Source organism: Somniosus microcephalus, chromosome 12, assembly GCF_052327205.1.
Source record: "Somniosus microcephalus isolate GS21.2 chromosome 12, FLI_Smic_1.0, whole genome shotgun sequence".
Classification (NCBI taxonomy): Eukaryota; Metazoa; Chordata; class Chondrichthyes; order Squaliformes; family Somniosidae; genus Somniosus; species Somniosus microcephalus.
The window spans coordinates 149,319,044-149,339,155 of record NC_140998.1 but is presented as its reverse complement, the minus strand read 5'-3'; the positions used below and the strand labels follow the sequence as shown (position 1 = coordinate 149,339,155).

Here is a 20,112-nt window from a genome sequence, read left to right as displayed (position 1 = left end):
GTTCCAGGTAGGTTTCTTTGCATTTTTTAATGATTTGGTTCACTCGGATTGGTGTTTGGACGGCTGTGTTGGTCTGGGGCTGGTCAGGGTCCGGCTGAGTACTTAGTTTCAGTAGCAGCTGACTCAGGGGACTCTTTTCTGGGTTTAGCTCTTGGGTCTGAAAGGCTTTGAAATGAAGGGTGTCTGGGGAGCTAGATTTGAGGTGATTTAGGAAGTTTAGTGCTCGTTTTTGGATGTTTATTATCAGTGGGTATCTGCCTAGTTCGGCTCTGCATGCATTTGTTGGCGTTTTTCTTTGGGTGCGAAGGATGCTTCGGCAGAATTCTGCATGTAGGGCTTCTATTGTGTGTTTTTCCCATTTAGTGTAGCTTTGGTGATTAGCGGGCCCCATACTTCACTACCGTACAGTGCAATGGGCAGGATTATGCTGTCAAAACTCTCTCTCACACTCCCAATCTCTCTCTCTCTCACACTCCCAATCTCTCTCTCTCTCACACTCCCAATCTCTCTCTCTCTCACACTCCCAATCTCTCTCTCTCACACTCCCAATCTCTCTCTCTCTCTCACTTGCAATCACTCTCTCTCACACTCCCAATCTCTCTCTCTCTCTCACACTACCAATCTCTCTCTCTTACACTCCCAATCTCGCTCTCTCTCACACTCCCAGTCTCTCTCTCACACTCCCAATCTCTCTCTCACACTCCCAATCTTTCTCTCTCTCACACTCCCAGTCTCTCTCTCTCTCTCTCTCTCTCTCACTCCCAATCTCTCTCTCACACACTCCCAACCTCTCTCTCTCTCACACACTCCCAATCTCTCTCTCTCTCTCACACTTCCAATCTCTCTCTCTCACACTCCCAATCTCTCTCTCTCACACTCTCAATCTCTCTCTCTCACACTCCAATCTCTCTCTCTCACTCCCAATCTCTCTCTCTCTCACACTCCCAATCTCTCTCTCTCTCACACTCCCAATCTCTCTCTCTCTCACCCTCCAGTCTCTCTCTCTCTCTCTCTCTCACGCTCCCAGTCTCTCTCTCTCACACTCCCAGTCTCTCTCTCTCTCTCTGACACACACACTCCCACTCTCTCTCTCTCTCACACTCTCCCAGTCTCTCACTCTCTCTCTCTCTCTCTCACACTCCCAGTCTCTCTCTCTCTCTCTCACACACACACACACACTCTCTCTCACTCTCCCAGTCTCTCTCTCTCTCTCTCTCACACGCTCTCTCTCTCTCTCACTCCCAGTCTCTCTCTCACTCCCAGTCTCTCTCTCTCTCTCTCCCACTCCCACTCTCTCTCTCTCTCTCTCTCTCTCACACCCCCACTCTCTCTCTCTCTCTCTCACACACTCACAGTCTCTCTCTCTCTCTCTCTCACTCCCAGTCTCTCTCTCACACTCCCAGTCTCTCTCTCTCTCACACACTCCCAGTCTCTCTCTCTCACACACTCCCAGTCTCTCTCTCTCTCTCTCTCACACTCCAGTCTCTCTCTCTCACACACTTACAGTCTCTCTCTCTCGCACTCCAGTCTCTCTCTCTCTCTCTCACACTCCCAGTCTCTCTCTCTCACACACTCCCAGTCTCTCTCTCTCTCACACACTCCCAGTCTCTCTCTCTCTCACACACTCCCACTCTCTCTCTCTCTCTCTCTCTCACACTCCCAGTCTCTCTCTCTCTCACACACACTCCCAGTCTCTCTCTCTCTCACACTCCCTGTCTCTCTCTCTCTCACACACTCCCAGTCTCTCTCTCTCTCACACACTCCCAGTCTCTCTCTCTCTCACACACTCCCACTCTCTCTCTCTCTCTCTCTCTCACACACACCCACTCTCTCTCTCTCACACACTCCCACTCTCTCTCTCTCTCACACTCCCACTCTCTCTCTCTCTCACACTCCCACTCTCTCTCTCTCTCTCACACTCCCACTCTCTCTCACTCCCAGTCTCTCTCTCTCTCTCACTCCCAGTCTCTCTCTCTCTCTCTCTCTCTCACTCTCACTCCCAGTCTCTCTCTCTCTCTCACACTCCCAGTCTCTCTCTCTCTCTCACACATTCCCAGTCTCTCTCTCTCACTCCCAATCTCTCTCTCTCTCTCTCACACACACACTCCCAGTCTCTCTCTCTCTCTCTCACTCCCAGTCTCTCTCTAGCTCTCTCTCACTCCCAGTCTCTCTCTCTCAGTCTCCCAGTCTCTCTCTCTCTCTCTCACACACTCCCAGTCTCTCTCTCTCTCTCTCACACACTCCCACTCTCTCTCTCTCTCACACACTCCCACTCTCTCTCTCTCTCTCACACACACTCCCACTCTCAGTTCAGTTCAGTTCAAATGCTTTATTGGCATGAAAGTTTACAGAGAACCATATTGCCAAAGCTTACATAGCAAAAAGGTACAGTTTTCCAACATTCTGTAGGTGTCAATCGATTTGACATTTGTTGGGTATATACAATATTACTTTTAAACAATATTAATTTTAAACAGTCTTTCTACTTCATTTGGTACGTTCAATATTAATTTTAAACAGTCTTACTTTTAAACAGTCCTCAGGTTGTGACATGTTGTTACATATTTAGCCCCAAGGTATGGTCTGTCTCCTTCTCCTAGGACTAATCTCAATTTTGACAGATCATCCAATTCCTTGAAATCTGGGGTTGTTTGGCTTAGCTTGTTGAATAATATGTTTCTTGATGTGTTGAATTTTTCGCATTTTAGGAGGAAATGCATTTCTGTTTCAACCTCGCCAGCCAGACATTGATCGCATATTCTATTCTCTCTAGGCTGCCAGGATTTCTTGTATCTGCCTTTTTCAATTTCCTCTCTCTCACACTCTCACTCTCTCTCACACACTCCCAGTCTCTCTCTCTCTCACACACTCCCAGTCTCTCTCTCTCTCTCACTCCCACTCTCTCTCTCTCACACTCCCACTCTCTCTCTCTCTCTCTCACACTCCCAGTCTCTCTCTCTCTCTCACTCCCAGTCTCTCTCTCTCTCTCTCTCTCTCACTCTCACTCCCAGTCTCTCTCTCTCTCTCACACTCCCAATCTCTCTCTCTCACTCCCAATCTCTCTCTCTCTCACACTCCCAATCTCTCTCTCTCACACTCCCAAACACTCTCTCTCTCACACTCCCAAACACTCTCTCTCTCACACTCCCAATATCTCTCTCTCACACTCCCAGTCTCTCTCTCTCTCTCTCTCACTCCCAATCTCTCTCTCTCTCACTCCCAATCTCTCTCTCTCTCTCACTCCCAATCTCTCTCTCTCTCACACTCCCAATCTCTCTCTCTCTCACACTCCCAATCTCTCTCTCTCTCACACTCCCAATCTCTCTCTCTCTCACCCTCCCAGTCTCTCTCTCTCTCTCTCTCTCACGCTCCCAGTCTCTCTCACACTCCCAGTCTCTCTCTCTCTCTCTGACACACACACTCCCACTCTCTCTCTCTCTCACACTCTCCCAGTCTCTCACTCTCTCTCTCTCTCTCTCACACTCCCAGTCTCTCTCTCTCTCTCTCTCACACACACACACACTCTCTCTCACTCTCCCAGTCTCTCTCTCTCTCTCTCTCACACGCTCTCTCTCTCTCTCACTCCCAGTCTCTCTCTCACTCCCAGTCTCTCTCTCTCTCTCTCCCACTCCCACTCTCTCTCTCTCTCTCTCTCTCTCACACCCCCACTCTCTCTCTCTCTCTCACACACTCACAGTCTCTCTCTCTCTCTCTCTCTCACTCCCAGTCTCTCTCTCACACTCCCAGTCTCTCTCTCTCTCACACACTCCCAGTCTCTCTCTCACACACTCCCAGTCTCTCTCTCTCTCTCTCTCACACTCCCAGTCTCTCTCTCTCACACACTTACAGTCTCTCTCTCTCACACACTCCCAGTCTCTCTCTCTCTCTCTCACACTCCCAGTCTCTCTCTCTCACACACTCCCAGTCTCTCTCTCTCTCTCACACTCCCAGTCTCTCTCACACACTCACAGTCTCTCTCTCTCACACTCCCAGTCTCTCTCTCTCACACACTCCCAGTCTCTCTCTCTCTCACTCCCAGTCTCTCTCTCTCGCACTCCCAGTCTCTCTCTCTCTCTCACACTCCCAGTCTCTCTCTCTCACACACTCCCAGTCTCTCTCTCTCACACACTCCCAGTCTCTCTCTCTCTCACACACTCCCACTCTCTCTCTCTCTCTCTCTCTCTCACACTCCCAGTCTCTCTCTCTCTCACACACACTCCCAGTCTCTCTCTCTCTCACACTCCCTGTCTCTCTCTCTCTCACACACTCCAGTCTCTCTCTCTCTCACACACTCCCAGTCTCTCTCTCTCTCACACACTCCCACTCTCTCTCTCTCTCTCACACACACCCACTCTCTCTCTCTCACACACTCCCACTCTCTCTCTCTCTCACACTCCCACTCTCTCTCTCTCTCACACTCCCACTCTCTCTCTCTCTCTCACACTCCCACTCTCTCTCACTCCCAGTCTCTCTCTCTCTCTCACTCCCAGTCTCTCTCTCTCTCTCTCTCTCTCTCACTCTCACTCCCAGTCTCTCTCTCTCTCTCACACTCCCAGTCTCTCTCTCTCTCTCACACATTCCCAGTCTCTCTCTCTCTCACTCCCAATCTCTCTCTCTCTCTCTCACACACACACTCCCAGTCTCTCTCTCTCTCTCTCTCTCTCTCACTCCCAGTCTCTCTCTAGCTCTCTCTCACTCCCAGTCTCTCTCTCTCAGTCTCCCAGTCTCTCTCTCTCTCTCTCACACACTCCCAGTCTCTCTCTCTCTCTCTCACACACTCCCACTCTCTCTCTCTCTCACACACTCCCACTCTCTCTCTCTCTCTCACACACACTCCCACTCTCAGTTCAGTTCAGTTCAAATGCTTTATTGGCATGAAAGTTTACAGAGAACCATATTGCCAAAGCTTACATAGCAAAAAGGTACAGTTTTCCAACATTCTGTAGGTGTCAATCGATTTGACATTTGTTGGGTATATACAATATTACTTTTAAACAATATTAATTTTAAACAGTCTTTCTACTTCATTTGGTACGTTCAATATTAATTTTAAACAGTCTTACTTTTAAACAGTCCTCAGGTTGTGACATGTTGTTACATATTTAGCCCCAAGGTATGGTCTGTCTCCTTCTCCTAGGACTAATCTCAATTTTGACAGATCATCCAATTCCTTGAAATCTGGGGTTGTTTGGCTTAGCTTGTTGAATAATATGTTTCTTGATGTGTTGAATTTTCGCATTTTAGGAGGAAATGCATTTCTGTTTCAACCTCGCCAGCCAGACATTGATCGCATATTCTATTCTCTCTAGGCTGCCAGGATTTCTTGTATCTGCCTTTTTCAATTTCCTCTCTCTCACACTCTCACTCTCTCTCACACACTCCCAGTCTCTCTCTCTCACACACTCCCAGTCTCTCTCTCTCTCTCACTCCCACTCTCTCTCTCTCACACTCCCACTCTCTCTCTCTCTCTCTCTCACACTCCAGTCTCTCTCTCTCTCTCTCACACATTCCCAGTCGCTCTCTCTCTCTCTCTCTATCTCTCTCTCACTCCCAGTCTCTCTCTCTCTCTCACACACACACACTCCCAGTCTCTCTCTCTCTCTATCTATCTCTCTCTCACTCCCACTCTCTCTCTCTCTCACACACTCCCAGTCTCTCTCTCTCTCACTCACTCCCAGTCTCTCTCTCTCTCTCTCTCTCTCAAACACTCCACTCTCTCTCTCTCTCTCTCTCACTCCCAGTCTCTCTCTCTCTCTCTCACTCCCAGTCTCTCTCTCTCTCACTCCCAATCTCTCTCTCTCTCACACTCCCAATCTCTCTCTCTCACACTCCCAATCTCTCTCTCTCTCTCACACTCCCAATCTCTCTCTCACACTCCCAATCTCTCTCTCTCTGTCACACACTCCCAATCTCTCTCTCTCTCTCACACACTCCAATCTCTCTCTCTCTCTCACACTCCCAATCTCTCTCTCACACTCCCAATCTCTCTCTCTCTCACTCCCAGTCTCTCTCTCACACACTCCCAGTCTCTCTCTCTTTCTCACACTCTCAGTCTCTCTCTCTCTCTCTCTCACTCCCACTCTCTCTCTCTCTCTCTCACACTCCCAGTCTCTCTCTCTCACACACACTCCCAGTCTCTCTCTCTCTCTCTCTCACACACACTCCCAGTCTCTCTCTCTCTCACTCCCAGTCTCTCTCTCTCTCTCTCACACACACTCCCACTCTCTCTCTCTCTCACACACTCCCAGTCTCTCTCTCTCTCTCTCTCACACTCCCTCTCTCTCTCTCACACTCCCACTCTCTCACTCTCTCTCTCACACTCCCTCTCTCTCTCTCTCACACACTCCCAGTCTCTCTCTCTCTCTCTCTCTCTCACACTCCCTCTCTCTCTCTCGCACTCCCGCTCTCTCACTCTCTCTCACACTCCCTCTCTCTCTCTCTCTCACACACTCCCAGTCTCTCTCTCTCACACACTCTCTCTCTCTCTCTCACTCCCAATCTCTCTCTCACACTCCCAATCTCTCTCTCTCACACTCCCAATCTCTCTCTCTCACACTCCCAATCTCTCTCTCTCTCACACTCCCAATCTCTCTCTCACACTCCCAATCTCTCTCTCTCTCTCACACACTCCCAATCTCTCTCTCTCTCTCACACACTCCCAATCTCTCTCTCTCTCTCACACTCCCAATCTCTCTTTCTCACACTCCCAATCTCTCTCTCTCTCTCTCTCACACTCCCTGTCTCTCTCTCTCTCACACTCCAGTCTCTCTCTCTTTCTCACACTCTCAGTCTCTCTCTCTCACTCCCACTCTCTCTCTCTCTCTCTCTCTCTCTCTCACTCCCAGTCTCTCTCTCTCTCTTACACTCCCAGTCTCTCTCTCTCACACACTCACAGTCTCTCTCTCTCTCTCACACTCGCAGTTTCTCTCTCTCACACACTCACAGTCTCTCTCTCTCTCTCACACTCCCAGTCTCTCTCTCTCACACACTCACAGTCTCCCTCTCTCTCTCACACTCCCAGTCTCTCTCTCTCACACGCTCACAGTCTCTCTCTCTCTCTCTCTCTCTCTCACTCCCAGTCTCTCTCTCTCTCTCACACTCCCAGTCTCTCTCTCTCACACTCCCAGTCTCTCTCTCTCTCACACACTCCCAGTCTCTCTCTCTCTCTCACACACTCCCACTCTCTCTCTCACACACACCCACTCTCTCTCTCACACACTCCCACTCTCTCTCTCTCTCTCACACTCCCACTCTCTCTCTCTCACACTCCCACTCTCTCTCTCTCTCTCTCTCTCTCTCTCTCTCTCTCTCTCACACTCCCACTCTCTCTCTCGCACACTCCCACTCTCTCTCTCACTCCCAGTCTCTCTCGCTCTCTCTCTCTCACTCTCACTCCCAGTCTCTCTCTCTCTCTCACTCCCAGTCTCTCTCTCTCTCTCACACACATTCCCAGTCTCTCTCTCTCTCTCTCTCACTCCAATCTCTCTCTCTCTCTATCTCTCTCTCACTCCCAGTCTCTCTCTCTCTCTCTCACACACACTCCCAGTCTTTCTCTCTCGCTCTCTCACTCCCAGTCTCTCTCTCTCTCTCTCTAGCTCTCTCTCACTCCCAGTCTCTCTCTCTCTCACACTCCCAGTCTCTCTCTCTCACACACTCCCAGTCTCTCTCTCTCTCACACACTCCCACTCTCTCTCTCTCTCACACACTCCCACTCTCTCTCTCTCTCACACACTCCCACTCTCTCTCTCCTCTCACACTCCCACTCTCTCTCTCACACACTCCCACTCTCTCTCTCTCACACTCCCAGTCTCTCTCTCACTCCCAGTCTCTCTCTCACTCCCAGTCTCTCTCACACTCTCTCTCTCTCTCACACACACTCCCACTCTCTCTCGCACTCCCACTCTCTCTCTCTCTCTCACACTCCCACTCTCTCTCTCTCACACTCCCACTCTCTCTCTCTCACACTCCCAGCCTCTCTCTCTCTCTCTCACACATTCCCAGTCTCTCTCTCTCTATCTCTCTCTCACTCCCAGTCTCTCTCTCTCTCTCTCTCTCTCTCACTCCCAGTCTCTCTCTCTCTCTCTCTCACTCCCACTCTCTCTCTCTCTGACTCCCAATCTCTCTCTCACACTCCCAATCTCTCTCTCTCTCACACTCCCAATCTCTCTCTCTCACACTCTCAAACTCTCTCTCTCTCACACTCCCAATCTCTGTCTCTCACACTCCCAATCTCTCTCTCACACTCCCAATCTCTCTCTCTCTCTCACACACTCCCAATCTCTCTCTCTCTCTCACACACTCCCAATCTCTCTCCCTCTCTCACACTCCCAATCTCTCTCTCTCACACTCCCAATCTCTCTCTCTCTCACACTCCCAGTCTCTCTCTCTCTCTCACACTCTCAGTCTCTCTCTCTCTGTCTCTCTCTCTCTCTCTCTCACTCCCACTCTCTCTCTCTCTCTCTCTCTCACACTCCCAGTCTCTCTCTCTCTCACACACACTCCCAGTCTCTCTCTCTCTCTCACTCCCAGTCTCTCTCTCTCTCTCTCACACACACTCCCACTCTCTCTCTCTCACACACACTCTCTCACTCTCTCTCACACTCCCTCTCTCTCTCTCTCTCTCACGCTCCCAGTCTCTCTCTCTCTCACACACTCTCTCTCTCTCACACACTCCCAGTCTCTCTCTCTCTCTCTCACTCCCAGTCTCTCTCTCTCTCACACACTTCCAGTCTCTCTCTCTCTCTCACACTCCCAGCCTCTCTCTCTTCCCCCCAATCTCTCTTTCTTTCTCTTCTCCCCCCATCTCTCTCTCTCTCTTCTCCCCCCAGTCTCTCTCTCTCTCGCCCCAGTCCCTCTCTCTCTCACCCCGTCTCTCTCTCCTTTCCTCTCTCTCTCTCTCCTTCCCCATCTCTCTCTCTCCTTCCCCCTCTCTCTCTCCCTCTCTCCTTCCCTCTCTCTCTCTCTCCTTCCCTCTCTCTCTCTCTCTCCTTCTCTCTCTCTCTCTCCTTCCCTCTCTCTCTCTCTCCTTCCCTCTCTCTCTCTCTCTCTCCTTCCCTCTCTCTCTCTCTTCCTTCCCTCTCTCTCTCTCTCTCTCCTTCCCTCTCTCTCCTTCCCTCTGTCTCTCTCTCCTTCCCTCTCTCTCTTCCGCCCAGTCGCTCCCTCTCTCTCTTCCAACAACAACATGCCCTCAAAAAAGCCTCGGCACCGCCGGGCACCCCCAGCAAGTCTATATATATAAAAGACCTCTTCTGTCTGTCTGTCTATTCTCTATACGTTCAAAAGTTATAGAGCATACCTACACGCGCGTCACATCAAAAGAAAGCTTACGATTACAGACCGGTCATAGGCGTATTTACTTTTCCGTCAGACAAAAATCGTGCCCACGGTATCCAAAAAACGTTCAAAATTCCGCTCATTAAATGGGAAAAGTTCCGCTCATTTGCTCATTAGCATTGAGTGACGGGAAGGTTGACCAATCGTGCGGTCGAGCGACCTGACAGTTGACCGACGGTCGACCAATCGGTGCGTATGTGGGCGGGCCTTATCATTCTGAACCGAGGTGAGTGGCCGCCATCTTGATTCTTCACGATTTTTTTCCCACACTTTCTGTGTGTTAGGGAACTAAGGAAAATAACAATTTATTTGAGTTTTAAATTGTATTTAGCAACAGTAGGAAATGAAGTGATCCCCTGCCCTTCGCCCGGAGGCTCGACTACTTTGACGGCCGTTTCGAGCGGCTGTGCCCACGTCGGGCACCGCCTAGCAGCCCGGGAAGCCTGGGCCTTGAGTTGCGGCCGTGCCGGGAGCCGCCGCGCACAAAACTTCCCCGCGGCGTCAACAGCCCCGCCCGAGAGCCCGACCCAAAGCCACCAGGTCACCGGCCATGGCGGGACGTGCCGGGAGCTGCCGCGCACAAAACCTCCCCGCGGCGTCAACAGCCCCGCCCCAGAGCCCGACCCAAAGCCATCAGGTGAGCGGCCGCGGCGGCCCAGTCTCTCTGTCACACTCCCAGTCTCTCTCTCTCTCACACTCCCAATCTCTCTCTCTCACTCCCAATCTCTCTCTCTCACACTCCCAATCTCTCTCTCTCACACACTCCAGTCTCTCTCTCTCTCGCACTCCCAATCTCTCCCTCTCTCTCACACTCCCAATCTCTCTCTCTCACACTCCCAATCTCTCTCTCTCACACTCCCAATCTCTCTCTCTCACACTCCCAATCTCTCTCTCGCTCTCACACTCTCCAATCTCTCTCTCTCTCTCACACTCCCAATCTCTCTCTCTCACACTCCCAATCTCTCTCACACTCCCAATCTCTCTCTCTCTCACACTCCCAAACTCTCTCTCACACTCCCAATCTCTCTCTCTCACTCCCAGTCTCTCTCTCTCTCTCACACTCCCAATCTCTCTCTCTCACACTCCCAAACTCTCTCTCTCTCACACTCCCAATCTCTCTCTCACACTCCCAATCTCTCTCTCTCACACACTCCCAATCTCTCTCTCTCTCACACTCCCAATCTCTCTTTCTCACACTCCCAATCTCTCTCTCTCTCTCACACACTCCCAATCTCTCTCTCTCTCACACTCCCAATCTCTCTTTCTCTCACTCCCAATCTCTCTCTCTCTCTCTCACACTCCCAGTCTCTCTCTTCGCCCCCCAGTCTCTCTCTCTCTCTTCTCCCCCAGTCTCCCTCTCTCTCTCTCTCTCCCCCAGTCTCTCTCTCTCTCCCCCAGTCTCTCTCTCCTTCCCTCTCTCCCTCTCCTTCCCCCTCTCTCTCTCTCTCGTTCCCTCTCTCTCTCTCCTTCCCTCTCTCTCTCTCTCCTTCCCTCTCTCTCTCCTTCCCTCTCTCTCTCTCCTTCCCTCTCTCTCTCTCTCTCCTTCCCTCTCTCTCTCCCTCTCCTTCCCTCTCTCTCTCTCTCCTTCCCTCTCTCTCCCCTTCCCTCTCTCTCTCTCTCCTTCCCTCTCTTTCTCTCTCCTTCCCTCTCTCTCTCCTTCCCTCTCTCCCTCTCTCTCATTCTCTCTCCTTCCCCCTCTCCTCTCTCCTTCCCTCTCTCCTTCTCTCTCCTTCCCTCTCTCTGTCTCTCTCTCCTTCCCTCTCTCCTTCTCTCTCTCTCTCTCACACTCCCAGTCTCTCTCTCTCTCTCTCCCCCAGTCTCTCTCTCGTTCTCTCTCTTCCCCCCAGTCGCTCTCTCCCCCCCAGTCCCTCTCTTCTCCCCCAGTCTCTCTCCCTCTCTCTCTCTCTCTCCTTCCCTCTCTCTCTCTCTCCTTCTCTCTCCTTCCCTGCCCCTCTCCTCCTCTCTCCTTCCCTCTCTCTCCTTCCCTCTCTCTCTCTTTCTCTCTTCTTCCCTCTCTCCTTCCCTCTCTCTCTCTCCCCCAGTCTCTCTCTCTCTCTCTCCCCCAGTCTCTCTTTCTCTCTCCCCCAGTCTCTCTCTCTCTCACACTCCCAGTCTCTCTCTCTCCCCAGTCTCTCTCTCTCCCCCAGTCTCTCTCTGCCTCCCAGTCTCTCTCTGCCTCCCAGTCTCTCTCTGCCCCCAGTCTCTCTGCCCCCAGTTTCTCTCTGCCCCCCAGTCTCTCTCTGCCCCCATCTCTTTCTCTTCTGCCCCCCAATCTCTCTCTCTTTCTCTTCTCCCCCCAGTCTCTCTCTCGCTTTTCTCCCCCCAGTCTGTTAACTGCGCGGCCCTCTAAACTGCCCTGGCAACGCCGGGCCCCCCCAGCTAGTATATATATATAAAAGGATAGTGCTGTCTGTCTGTCTGTCCGTCTGTGTGTATGTCCGCTATACACTCAAAAGTTATAGAGTATACCTACACGTGTGTTACATCAAAAGAAAGGCTATGATTAGGGGAGTGTCATAGGCATATTTACTTTTTGGTCAGACAAAAATTGTTCCGACAGTATACAAAAAACATTCAGAAAACGGACAAAATGCGCTCATTAGCGTTGAGTGACGTGATGGTTGACCAATTGGGGGGCGTTTCATGGCGTTTGTGGGTGGGGCCTAATCATTCAAACTGCCAAGCAGGAGCTGAGCTGAGGTGAGTGGCGGCCATTAAACACCTGCCGGGCCTCAAGCTCAAAAAATGGTAATGGAGGAGAGGACATTGTTGATTCATTAGTATTGACACATTAACCACTGGAGGCAATGCCAGAAACAACGCAGATGGGGATTAAATGATATGAAATATAGATTTCCAGCAAAAAAAAAGTTGGTTTTAAAAGAAAAAAAAATCCATTTGCAAAGGGGAGTCGGGCTTTCCCCCCCTCGGTGGTGGATGAGCTGCCTGCAGGCCTCAGGCCTCGAAGCCTCAGCCTCTCCTCACCAGCCACGCCCGAGCTAGGCACCGCCCGTCCCGCTGGGCCTGATTCTAAACCAGCGGCCCGCGATCACCACCATCTTGGTAAAGGCTGGCGGGGCGGGACGGAGCCTAGCGGGAGGTGAGTTGGGGTCACTCGGGCCGGGCCTGACAACCGCTCGGCCCGAGACACAGAGCGGGGGAGCAGCAGCGGCCGGCCATTAACCACGCGGCCCGAGACACAGAGCAGGGCAGCGGCGCGGCGGCCGGCCGCAGCGGGAGCTCAGCTAGGGTCACTCGTGCCGGGCCTCACCGCTACGCCATGCATGGGGCCTCCGGCTCACCAAGGCCGGGCTCCCTCTCTCTCTCCTCCCCCCCCCTCTCTCTCCTCCCCCCCTCTCTCTCTCCTCCCCCCTCTCTCTCTCCCCCCCCTCTCTCTCTCCCCCCCCTCTCTCTCTCCCCCCCTCTCTCTCTCCTCCCCCCTCTCTCTCCTCCCCCCTCTCTCCTCCCCCCCTCTCCTCCCCCTCTCTCTCCTCCCACCCTCTCTCTCCTCCCCCTCTCTCCGCCCCCTCTCTCCTCCCCCTCTCTCTCTCCTCCCCCTCTCTCCTCCCCCCTCTCTCTCCTCCCCCTCCCTCTCTCCTCCCCTCCCTCTCTCCTCCCCCCTCTCTCTCCTCCCCCTCTCTCTCCTCCCCCCCTCTCTCTCCTCCCCCCTCTCTCTCCTCCCCGCCTCGCTCTCCTCCCCCCCTCCTCCCTCCCCCCTCCCCTCTCCTCCCCCTCCCTCTCTCTCCCTCCCCCTCCCTCTCTCCTTCCCTCTCTCTCTCTCTCTCTCTCTCCTTCCCCCTCTCTCTCTCTCTCTCCTTCCCCCTCTCTCTTTCTCCTTCCCCCTCTCTCTCTCTCTTCTTCCCCCTCTCTCTCTCTCTCCTTCCCCCTTTCTCTCTCTCTCCTTCCCCCTTTCTCTCTCTCTCCTTCCCCCTCACTCTTTCCCTCTCTCTCTCTGTTCCAACAACAACATGCCCTCAAAAAACCCTCGGTCCGCCGGGCACTCCAGCTAGTGTAGATATATATATAGTCTTGCATCTAGCTCTCACATTTGAAATCTTATACAATGTTCGTGTCTCACTAGCACTTGATTGGTTTAAATATATTCATAAAAGAGAATCAAATAACAACTCAAAAAATAGGAATTAGTCAATGAATGAGTAGTCAATGAATAAAGTAAATAAAAAAATGGTTATCTTCTAGTCAACCTGAAGATGTGCCTGACATGAATCAGTCATTCATGAAAGAAAGACTTATGAAATAATACTGAGCGGCCTGTGCTGTCCAGGGAGAGTATAAATACTCGAGCATGGGCCAGCTTGCGCAGGACATTCTTAACAGGAACTAGTGAAGGACAGAACTAGACCTCCATGTTGTAAAACAGTTGATTAAAGCTTTGTTTAACTCTTAGACCAAGTGCCTAGTAGTTTTCTTACATCAGTGCCTATGAACTGCAAAGACTTTGTGGTCTTAAATTGATTGAAACCACCACACTCTCTGGCTGTGTAATGGCGGGACACAGATTTGATCCATGATTTCATCTGCAAGGAGGTGCTGAATGTTGGGGGCTAAGGTGAGGTGGAGCGATAACCAGAGAGGTTTCCCACTGGGCCAGTCAGACAGAACCACTTGAGAGGCACAAGAACAGTATTGCCGATGGTCTGTGAGCAGCAAGCAAACTCCTCCCCTCCTGCTTGGTTACGAGAAGTATCTAGATTGTGTGCGCCTAATCAGCCTGGAAAAGCACTCATCAAGGATGGTTGCTTGGCTTTGCTTCTTCTAAAAAAATGTATTTCTTCTCATTGCAGACTACTCTGATGTGGCTTGGTGGTTTACATCTTGTGGAGCTAGCGGTCCAAACGGCCCCACTCAGGCCCAGTGTAACAACGCCTACCGCCACACAAACGTCTCTGTGGGTCTAGAAATGGAAGGGCCCTTCAAGGGCATCCAGACTTGGCAGATCCCAGCCACTAACAAATATGTGTAAGCAGAACCCTCTGATTCTTCTTTAAAGTCCGCACAGGAGATGAGGACATCCTGAATCTGTATCAATCTAAACTGGTCTGGGGCAGGGAACAGGGAGCCATCCAAACCGGTGACTGTTGGTCTTAGTGAATCCTAGCAAGCTTGTCGTTGGGTGGCAGCCAGCTCTGAGACGCTCGAGTGCAGGGCGCCACCGCCACTCGCACAGTGTAAGAGCAGTTTCTCGCAAACCCGCCGGAAGGCTTACTTCGAATAAGGCTCCCCTTAACCACTGCTGCCATAACAAGTACCTACTACTTCAAAAGGATCCAGCTGATTGGTTCGGTCTGACCATGAATTTTCATATAAAGGAGATACACCTGCACCTGCCATGTCCCAATGCTCAGCAGCAAACTGATGTATTCCTGTTGACCAGTTAGCCACTAACTCTCTTTAGTCCCAGTTCTGATTCAGTAGATCCCTCACCCTGTGTAGATCCAGTTCTGATTTCAGTAGATCCCTCATCCTGTGTAGACCCAGTTCTGATTTCAGCAGATCCCTCACCCTGTGTAGACCCAGTTCTGATTCTAGCAGATCCCTCACTGTTTAATCCCAGCTCTGATTTCAGTAGATCCCTCACTGTTTAATCCCAGCTCTGATTTCAGTAGATCCCTCACTGTTTAATCCCAGCTCTGATTTCAGTAGATCCCTCACTGTTTAATCCCAGCTCTAATTCCAGCAGTCCCTCACTGTTTAATCCCAGTTCTGATTTCAGTAGATCCCTCACTGTTTAATCCCAGCTCTGATTTCAGTAGATCCCTCACTGTTTAATCCCAGCTCTGATTACAGTAGATCCCTCACTGTTTAATCCCAGCTCTGATTTCAGTAGATCCCTCACTGTTTAATCCCAGCTCTGATTACAGTAGATCCCTCACTGTTTAATCCCAACTCTGATTTCAGTAGATCCCTCACTGTTTAATCCCAGCTCTGATTTCAGTAGATCCCTCACTGTTTAATCCCAGCTCTGATTTCAGTAGATCCCTCACTGTTTAATCCCAGCTCTGATTTCAGTAGATCCCTCACTGTTTAATCCCAGCTCTGATTACAGTAGATCCCTCACTGTTTAATCCCAGCTCTGATTCCAGTAGATCCCTCACTGTTTAATCCCAGCTCTGATTCCAGCAGTCCCTCACTGTTTAATCCCAGTTCTGATTTCAGTAGACCCTATTATGTCCGTGTGTAATTGAGACACGGACTGCAGGAGTTGGTTATAACAGGTCTTTACTGAGTGGAGACAAACTGGAACTAACTATGCAAAGTTACTGCACAGGCTTATATACAGGGGTGGTCACTACTGGTACTGCAGTATACAGGGGCTGCAGAATATAGTTCCTTCTGCAAAGTACATACACTACAATTCCTCCTCTTTTAGCAAAACAGTACATAACATTCGATTAATAATTAAATAACATATTTACAATTACAGTTGTCATATACATTAGCTGAAGTTAAGCAATTATAAGTTCAGTCTTTGAGGAGGCTTCCTGATTCTGTCTGGATAACGCCTCTTTGGGGTATCAGGTTCTCCTGGCAGAGTTGATTCGGAATCAACGTCGTTGTTGGGTTCGTCTGCTTCCAATATTCCCGATTCTGAGGTAGATGCAATTGGTACTTCGGTTTCATCACCAGGTGTATCGGATCGTGGTGTGGAATTGACGTTTTCCAGTGACTCTAGAATCTGGTCAGCATGGCGTCTTACAATGCTCTCTCCAACGTCCACGGTATACATTAGAGGTCTTTGCCGTGTACAGATCGTTCCTGGCTGCCATTTCTCTGTGCGGTAGTCCCGGGCCAAAACTGGTTGACCTATCTTAAAACTCCTGGTCAGCCTTTCATTCATATTCTGAAACTGCCTGTTCTCCACATCTCTTCTGATGTTTGGCTTAACCAAATCCAAGCGGCATCGTAGTCTTCGATTGAAGAACATCATGGCTGGAGTTTGGTTGGTAACTGCATGTGTCGCATTCCGGTAGGCAAACAAGAAGTTATCCACCTTGTGTTGTAGGGGTATGTCTTCATTACACATTGCCTTGATAGCCTTCTTGAATGTTTGAACGAACCTCTCAGCCAATCCATTGGTGGCTGGATGATATGGGGCGGATGTGTAATGCTTAACACCATTGTTCTTTAAGAACCTCCGGAACTCTTCAGACACAAACTGTGGTCCATTGTCGGAGCAAATCTGTTCAGGCAGCCCATTTCTGGCGATTATGGTTCGTAAGACTGTGATAGTTTTTTCTGTGGTGGTTGAGGACATTTTTATTACCTCTGGCCACTTTGAATGTGCATCCACCGCAATTAAAAACATCGAGTCCATAAATGGACCAGCAAAATCAATGTGCACCCTTTGCCATGGAGATGAGGGCCACTCCCATGGATGTAGAGGGGCTTGTGGTGGGGCGTTTTGGACCTTCTGGCATCCTGTACAGCTCTTGGTCATCTCTTCGATTTCTCTATCGATTCCCGGCCACCACACAAACGCTCTGGCTAAGTTCTTCATTTTTACCCTTCCCAGATGACCCTCATGAAGCTCATTGAGCACTCTATCCTTCAATTTAGGTGGAATTACTACTCTAGATCCACACATCAAAGTTCCTCTGCACACTGACAGCTGTTCTATTCTCGGCGAGAATGCTGGCAACAGTCGTTCGCCATGTGCTGGCCATCCCATCCTCGTCGCCAGTATTATGTCCATGTGTAATTGAGACACGGACTGCAGGAGTTGGTTATAACAGGTCTTTACTGAGTGGAGACAAACTGGAACTAACTATGCAAAGTTACTACACAGGCTTATATACAGGGGTGGTCACTACTGGTACTGCAGTATACAGGGGCTGCAGAATATAGTTCCTTCTGCAAAGTACATACACTACAGATCCCTCACTGTTTAATCCCAGCTCTAATTCCAGTAGATCCCTCACTGTTTAATCCCAGCTCTGATTTCAGCAGATTCCTCACTGTTTAATCCCAGCTCTGATTTTAGTAGATCCCTCATTGTTTAATCCCAGCTCTGATTACAGTAGATCCCTCACTGTTTAATCCCAGCTCTGATTCCAGCAGATCCCTCACTGTTTAATCCCAGCTCTGATTCCAGCAGTCCCTCACCAGTTCCTTTTCTCTAGGATGTCTGTTTATGGAGCCGCTGGAGGCAAAGGAGCCCGGAACAACAATAAGAGGTCACATGGAATCTTCATTTCAGCCATCTTTCATCTGGAGAAGGATGACCTTCTTTATATCCTGGTTGGACAGCAAGGAGAAGATGCCTGCCCAGGGGTATGTGGAATGTCTTCCAAACCTTGTGTGTCACAGCACAGGGGTGATGCAAGCAAGTGGGTACTGACACACAGTGTGAGAGGATAAGGGGAATATACCATTTGGGACACGGGAATTGAATCATGTGCTCATCTTGAATCAGACCCACATTTAATTGGGAAACGCGTTGTCTTGTCCTCTTGACTGTAGGGTAGGAGGTAGCGAACATGCCTTGCCACATTGCTCTTCTGGCTGGAGTGAGTTGGTGATAATGGGAATACCAGATAACCCTATCCTCCTGGTTACATGGGTGGGAGATGGAGGTGGATTATCACAGCAATACTGAGGGTTCTTCAAGTTTAACCACTCCAGCTTCAAGATCCATGTGAAGGTACCTGAAAGAATCACTGAGCCTATTTCTCTCAAAAATGGAAGAGATGGCCAGGCTTGGAGTGTCCGCTCTGGGCATTTCTGAAAGAATTGCAGTGCTCTTTTTCATAAACATGGTTGTAGGCGTATTCACCTGGGATCTAGTGGGATCTTCTCACCTTCTTAAGAAGTGTATTAAAGAGTGGGATATGATGGTGGGTGCCCCAAGTGCAGAATCATGGCATTGCTCAGCTAAGAGGAGATCTTGAATGTCTCGATTTTAAAATTCTCATGCTTGTTTTCAAATCCCTCCATGGCCTTGTCCCTCCCTATCTCTGTAACCTCCTCTAGCCCTACAACCCCCCCCCCCGAGATCTCTGCGCTCCTCCAATTCTGGTCTTGTGCATCCCCGATTTCCTTCACTCCACCATTGGTGGCCGTGTCTTCAGCTGTCTAGGCCTGAAGCTCTGAGATTCCCTCCCTAAACCTCTACCCCCTCTCTACTTCTCTCTCCTCCTTTAAGATGCTCCTTAAAACCAACCTCGTTGGCCAAGCTTTTAGTTACCTGTCCTAATATCTCCTTAGAGTCTTACAGCACAGAAGGAGGCCATTCGCCCTGTCGTGCCTGTGCTGGCTCTTTGAAAGAGCAGTCGTGTTTAGTCCCACACTCCAGTTTTTTGTCCATAACCCTGTATGTTCCTCATCCTCAAGGATCTGCGCAACTCCCTGTGAAAATTATTTATGGAATCAGCTTCCACCACCTATTCAGGTAGAGCATTCCAGATCCCAGCAACTGCCTGAGTGAAAAAGATTCACCTCATCTCCCCTCAGCTATGATATATATGTAATTCATGATGGATAATGGAACCCTTGACATTTAGAGTTAGTTTTTGAGATCAGGTGTATATGGCCACATCACTTCTCTGATGCTGGTTTGTTAGGAGGCAACTTTGGCTTTACCACTCTCACCACTGGAAACATAGGCTCACAGAGGCAAGCACAAATAACTTTTGCACCTTTATACAAGACTTGTTTATTGTTGGAAGCCAAATCCTTAACAGATGCCAATGATTCACATGATTTAAAATATTTTTCATTTCTGCTTATGTGACTCAGTGCCAAATTTTATTTGTTAATGAGCCTGTGAATCGCCTTGGATTTTTTTACTACAGTAAAAGTGCTATATAAATGCAAGTTGTTGTTGTATTGCTAGGAAGATACAAGTGGCACCGATCCATGTTGCTGATTTATAGGGCTAAAAATTCAATAGCCCCCACAAACCGGCGCGGGGATCACAATGCGCAATCGGCCTGCGCCCGTTCAACGGAATGCAGGCAGTGACATGAATCAACTGAGCGGCCTGCGGGTGGCGCTGTCCAGGGAGAGTATAAATACTCGAGCACGGATCCAGCTTGCGCAGGACATTCTTAACAGGAACTAGTGAAGGACACAACTAGACCTCCATGTTGTAAAACAGTTGATTAAAGCTTTGTTTAACGCTTAGACCAAGTGCCTAGTCGTTTTCTTACGTCAGGCAGCATGCGACCTTCATGCTGCCTGCCACTTACAAAGATTGCAGCGTTCAGTCCAGCGCTGAACGCACTGCTGAGTGGCTAAACACTCAGCAGGGGGGCCAAAGTTCGTGTGAGGCTAGCTCCAGTTAAAGCTAGCCTCCACTTCTTAAATGCAGTCTGCACTTCTGAAAGGGGAGGTGCATTCTGCCTGCAGCAGCTCGTGCAACTGGTTGTGGAGGCAAGGCTCAGAACGAGGAAGAATGGCTGCAGGCCAGAGAAAGGGCTCCAAGGTTCTCGGCTGCAACACTAGAGGCCTTAGTGCAAGGGGTGGAAAGGAGGAGACAGGTCCTCTATCTGTAGGAGGCCCTCCAGACCCACACTATGAAGGCAGTGGGAGCAGATAGCCGACGAGGTCAATGCCAGTGGTCTTGCCACAAGAACATGGATGCAGTGCCGAAAGAATTCAATGACCTCACATGAGTGGTGAAGATCAGTGAATGTATCTTCAAAAGCCGTCTCCCACCAACTGTACCACTAGCCTCACACACTGCACAATGCACCACACCCCCATCACTCACCTACCAACAATCTCTAGCGATCATCACTCAAATCTCACATTCATAGC

The 20,112-nt window shown here is 50.2% G+C and overlaps 1 protein-coding gene across 2 annotated transcripts in view; it reads left to right on the top strand.

Annotated features, from left to right (window-relative positions):
• The window catches only part of ltk (leukocyte receptor tyrosine kinase), a 372,023-nt gene that overhangs the window by 234,995 nt on the left and 116,916 nt on the right, over window positions 1–20,112 (top strand). For both annotated transcript variants that reach the window (XM_086003657.1, XM_086003656.1), the window contains 2 exons: window positions 14,139–14,313; window positions 17,475–17,625. In XM_086003657.1, the coding sequence (XP_085859783.1) occupies window positions 14,139–14,313; window positions 17,475–17,625 (326 nt within the window). The remainder of the gene's footprint in view (window positions 1–14,138; window positions 14,314–17,474; window positions 17,626–20,112) is intronic.